Below are 5,662 nucleotides of genomic sequence, written 5' to 3'. Positions count from 1 at the left end.
ATCCTCAAATACGTATTTTATAAGATCTCCGATTTTACCTTCCGAGCATTACAAGTATCATGGCAAACTTAATATACCCAGTTCATGGTATAAATTATAACAATTGGAAAGTGTTGATCTAAGTGAAATATTCTCCTTAAGAGACGGTCTGAACTAATAGACCGAAAAAGCGGTTATTATTTTTAATCTCTGACAATTAGTTTTAAGAGGTGAGTGAGAGGTCCAAATGTAAAAGAAGCAAAGAAAATTATATTCTTTCGTGGATAAGGGACGTCATCAAAAAGGTTTAGTGAATTTTTTCATAACTAATAATAAACTGGAACCACTTCTTTTATTTCTAGGGAGGTTCGTCTTCTTAATTTTTAATTTAATTTTTTTTTGGCTCTGTGTCTATAAATCGAGTGTCCACGAATTTCGACGCTTGATTTCAGTGTTATACTTTCCTTGCATCAATTTTAAGTGAACTATCTAAGTAAGGAAGTATGTTATAGAGAAACACACTTACTATAATAAATGATTCTAAGTCAAATGATCATTCGAGTAAACATGTGCTTTCTTTTAGTTAATCTTTCGTAGAAAAGCTACGATTCCAATAAACCAATAAACTTCTGTTTTCAACCGCTAGTTGTTCTTATGACAATAGAACCGCTAGCCATAACTTCGCCAGAAGTCGGATAAAACATGCTACTAATTTCTTTGGATGTTGATTTATCTTTACTGATTTTGCATTTTAACTGATTCTTGCTTTTCATTTTAACCAGCGCCATCTGTGGTAAATATGTTAGAAATTCGTGTTCATTGCAACCTTGCATATTAAAAACACAATAAATGTGGCAAGGCTATATCGAGCAGCTGATCAGAATTGGTTGTTGTTTTTGCTATGGGTTTATTTTGCTTTTGGTTTTTTTACATTTCTTCAGTTTTTTTCTGTGGGGTGGATTTTGTTGCACGTTGGGTGGGCGAATAATTTAACCAGGTTTCCTGGTTGGTGGTTGCAGACGGTTTTATAATTAATTTAAAAACAAAAAATTAAGTTCTTTGCGGTTCATTTCCTATTGCAAACAGAGGCTTTTTCATACAAACATATAATTTGCAGTTAAAAGGCGTAGCGAATATGATTCGATTGTTAGCAACTAATTGCAAGTATGACTAAACAAATTCAAAGTGCAAAGCGGCGCTTCACAAGTGTGATTATGTCATGTTTCATTACAACTTGCTAAATGATATTTTAAGTGAAATTTATCCGTTTTCTTTTTTGTATTGTCATTACTTTGTAGTCGCCATTTAACACAGCAATTGCCCAAATTCCAACAAGTGCCTCAAACACAGCTCAATGGCATACGCGATTTTAGCGGTCATTTAAAAAATGCAAACAAGCTCCTACGAGTAGTAGAGCAGCAGGCGAGTAGAGCTGCGGAGACGGGAGGAAAGCGTATATCAAACACACGCCTCATATTACTAAGCGGCTGTGGCGTCACACTGGGGTTGGGCACACGCACGTATCTAGCTTTTGCGCGGCAAGCGCAATGTGAAAGCAATAGATTAGCAGGTGTAATACAAAAAACACTGCAACAAGAAGATAGCAAATTTGATTGGCGCCGGTTTTGGTCCTACTTGGAGCCACACTTGTGGGAGCTGCTCGGCGCTATTGCTGTAAGGACATGTTGTAAATATTGCTATAAATATTATATAGTTTTTAGTGATATCATAACTCACTGTCGTCGAAGTTTTTTATCAACGGATTTGATAAGACGGCGATTTAAAAAAATACCATGGATTGTAATGCGTTATCATCTGTTGATTATCTATAAACTGATTATAAATAAGTGTTGTCCATATATGGTTATCAATTTGCTAAAGAATATTAAACATAAATACTGCAATTGTGTTGTGATAAACATTCATAATTCTTTTGTTTCCAAAGGCTGCTTTGATTGTGGCATTCATCAATATAAGGATTCCCAATCTTCTTGGGGATTTGGTCAACACCCTAGCGCGCTACGCCAATACCTACGTGAAGGACCCGCTACACAATTCGTTCTTCAGCGACGTCAGACGCCCAGCGAGTAACTTGCTCAGCCTGTATTTCTTGCAATCGGGCTTTACATTCGTGTATATATATCTGCTTAGCCGGGTTGGTGAACGCATAGCTGCCAAGCTGCGACAAGATCTGTTCAAACAGATCATTTTGCAAGACATTAGCTTTTTCGATGCAAATCGCACCGGAGAACTAGTGAATCGTCTAACCGCAGATGTTCAAGATTTCAAAGCCTGCTTTAAGCAATTCTTCTCGCAAGGTCTGCGCAGTATGGCACAATTGGTGGGCGGCGGAGTGTCACTGTTTCTTATATCACCTCATATGGCAGCAATCGCGCTGGCGGCTGTACCTGTAGTTGTGGCCTTCATGTCATATCTGGGGCGGAAATTACGCAATTTGAGCAAGGATGCACAAGCTCAGGTAAAATTCGTTAACGATATGACAAGCTGATTTTTTTTTTAATTGAACATGTTTTTTCTTAGTCCGAACGTGCTACGGCTGTTTGTGAAGAAGCTTTGTCTAATATACGTACCGTGCGTTCAAGCGCTTGTGAGTATAGTGAAATGGAGCTATTCAAACGCGAAACTAATGAAGCAGCGAGATTGGCGCAAGAGCTCGGTTATGGCATTGCTATATTCCAAGGTCTGACAAACTTCTTCCTTAATGGTTTGGTCCTGACAACACTTTTCATGGGTGGCCATCTGATGTCTACCGAAAGCCTTTCACCAGGCGCTTTAATGGCGTTCCTGGTTGCATCTCAAGGTGTGCAACGTTCGTTGGCTCAGGGGTCGATATTGTTGGGCACTATGATACGTGGCATGACTGCTGGTTCGCGGGTGTTTGAAGTAATTAATTTTGGTTGCCTTGAAAGATTAATGGTTAAATTTACTGTTTGCTGGATTTTTCTAGTATCTACAACTACAGCCTAAAGTGGAACTGCTGAGAGGCTATGAGATTCCACCAAAGCACCTTAACGGTGAAATTCGATTTGAAAACGTTTCATTTGCATATCCTTCGAGACCAGATCATGTAAGTAATAATAACAAAGCATGCTGCATATATGTATATAATTTATCAAACTTCCCAATAGGTGGTTTTGAAAGACTTCAACTTAACATTGCGTCCCGGTCAAACAGTGGCACTTGTCGGCGCTTCAGGATCTGGCAAATCAACTGTTGCCGCGCTCGTGGAACGCTTCTATGAGCCAACATCTGGTAATATTAAACTGGATGGTTACAAACTGTCTGACATTGGGCCATATTGGCTGCGCGGCAATGTACTCGGTTTCATCGAACAACAACCAATACTATTTGCCACAACCATATTGGAGAATATAAGATACGGTCGGCCAGCCGCTAAAAATGAAGAGATTTACGCTGCTGCAAAACTATCGCAATCACATGAATTTGTTAGCGCGCTGCCTGATGGATACGATACGAATGTTGGCGAGCGCGGCACACAATTAAGTGGTGGCCAACGACAACGAATTGCCATAGGGCGTGCGTTGCTTAAAAATCCCAAAATTCTTATATTAGATGAAGCCACCAGTGCACTGGACGCTACAAGTGAAGCCGAAGTACAGAAAGCTTTAGATACAGCGGTACTTAATCGAACGACCTTAGTAATAGCGCACCGGCTATCGACCATAAGGAATGCTGACTTGATTGTTGTGATGGAACATGGTCGTATAGTGGAGGTATGTGTGTGAAATAAAGATTTATTTTATTTTTACCCAAATATTTTTCTTTGATATTACACAGTCCGGCAAGCATGAAGAGTTAATGGCTAAACGTGGTCTCTATTACGATCTAGTGCGTCAGCAAGAGCGCCGACCTGTGCAAGAACCTCAGGAAATTGAAACTAACACTGCCGGAGGCGATGAAAGCAATTTTTCTGCTACTGCCGATCGCCCGAACATGCAACAGGGATAAAATTAGCTCGATCGATTTTTTTTTTATCCCATACGACAATACCTCTGAATATTCCTTCAAGTTTTTAAACTATCACGAAGTGAATGTAAATTATTTATTTCCGTACTTACACAACAGGCAAATGGTAGACTATTTCGTTATTTTTTTCCTATTTGGGCTTATATTTGAGTTGAATCCTTTTTAAAATGAGAATGACGTATTGACTAATGAAATAAGTTTAATTTAAGGATAAATAGCAAAGTAATTGTTTGTAAGATTAATATTTAACAATTGTTGAGAATAAAATTGGAAATTGTTAATAATGAAGAAACTAAGTATTTGAAAATTAAAGGAATTTTTAGATGTTTTCAGGCTTAAAATCATAATTAAATAAAGCACTTGTTTCGATCCTGTTAACGGCCTTCCCCGCATCCAGGGTTTTGGGAATTTCCTCCACACATTTATAAATACATAGAAAACCTCAAAGGAATCATGAATTAATGAATCAACGGTTTTAAATATTTTTTTATTAGACAATTTAAATTTGACTTGAACTGTAAATTTATAAACAAATTAATATAATTATTAGGTTTGGATAAATTTATAATTTTTAGACTATTGCGAATTATTCATTTGTTTCCAATTCTCTTTTTCTCTATTTTCATAATATCTGGCATCACTCTGTCGCTGTGTTGTTCGTGTCGTTCTCGTTTGTTGCTCGAAGTCGTGAATATTTTACTGAAATGGATAAAAATCCGTATTTTTTCTGTAAAAAAGAATTTCAACAGTGAATTAAATTGTGTCGTTAATAGTTTCGGGCTCCCTATATTGAGGTAAAATAAAAAAATCAGCGTGAAAAGTAGTGGCCGAGGCGTAAAGAGGATATTTGTGAGTCCTATGATGAGGTGTGGGTACAGCGTACGAACGTTAACTTAAAGAGAAAAGTAAATAAAAAATCAAACTATCAAAAATACTGTGGAATTCCTCAGGCACTGATTGTGAGTTGGAGTGCATATTTTTCTGCTTTGCCTTCGTTGTTCGCACATGAATTGACTGGTTTTGCAAGCATTTGAATAGGACAAAGAAGTTTAATAAATAGCTGTCTCATAGACAAAGCACAATCGCATAATATTGGTGAAGCGACGCCGTGGCTACATACATATACTGCTATTTAATAAAATCTTTGCCGGATTTCAGATAATAATTGTTTAATTGGTATTGTTTTTAATTCCCCTTTACTTGTTGTTCCGCAAACTTTGTCTATTGCTTTTGCCTTGTTTTTTACTATCACGTTCTCAGTATCTTTTTTACTTAATTTTCCTTGATAATGCACAACAATTTACATTGTGAACTATTGTGAATAAAAATTGTTCGTAATTGGTGTGACAGACCACAATCAATTGTCAAATTTCATTCATGCCTTCTATTGTAAATTAGACGTTACTTCTTCTTTCCAACGTTGACTCTTTGGGCTTTGACATTCTCTTTTGGTGGTAAAATAAGGAAAAATTTGTGATTGAAGAAGTCAACACGTACGCTCGCGCGGCTACTACTTTTCTCAAACCAGTGATGGCAATAAAAAAAGGAATAAATTTATAATTAAAAAAATGTGATTCAAGAAATTGCAATTGAATCAAGAAACAGATTCGAATATCTATCTCTAAATATTTGTTGTTTTCTTTTGATTAAAGTGTTTCTATCCTCGCGTAGTGTC

General features: G+C 37.0%; 1 protein-coding gene across 1 annotated transcript; it reads left to right on the top strand.

The window, feature by feature from the left end:
- The first annotated feature begins 918 nt into the window (after positions 1 to 918).
- Positions 919 to 4,258, top strand: LOC120771848 (mitochondrial potassium channel ATP-binding subunit). The gene is made up of 7 exons (XM_040100091.1): positions 919 to 1,143; positions 1,278 to 1,653; positions 1,925 to 2,458; positions 2,521 to 2,883; positions 2,948 to 3,067; positions 3,129 to 3,734; positions 3,799 to 4,258. Exons 1-7 carry the CDS (start codon positions 1,115 to 1,117, stop codon positions 3,967 to 3,969), a joined length of 2,199 nt encoding a protein of 732 aa, XP_039956025.1. The 5' UTR covers positions 919 to 1,114; the 3' UTR covers positions 3,970 to 4,258.
- The last annotated feature ends 1,404 nt before the right edge of the window (positions 4,259 to 5,662 follow it).

Source organism: Bactrocera tryoni, chromosome 3 (genome assembly GCF_016617805.1).
Source record: "Bactrocera tryoni isolate S06 chromosome 3, CSIRO_BtryS06_freeze2, whole genome shotgun sequence".
NCBI classification, from domain to species: Eukaryota; Metazoa; Arthropoda; class Insecta; order Diptera; family Tephritidae; genus Bactrocera; species Bactrocera tryoni.
Note: the sequence above shows the minus strand (reverse complement) of the source record. Positions and strands in the feature narration are given on the sequence as shown.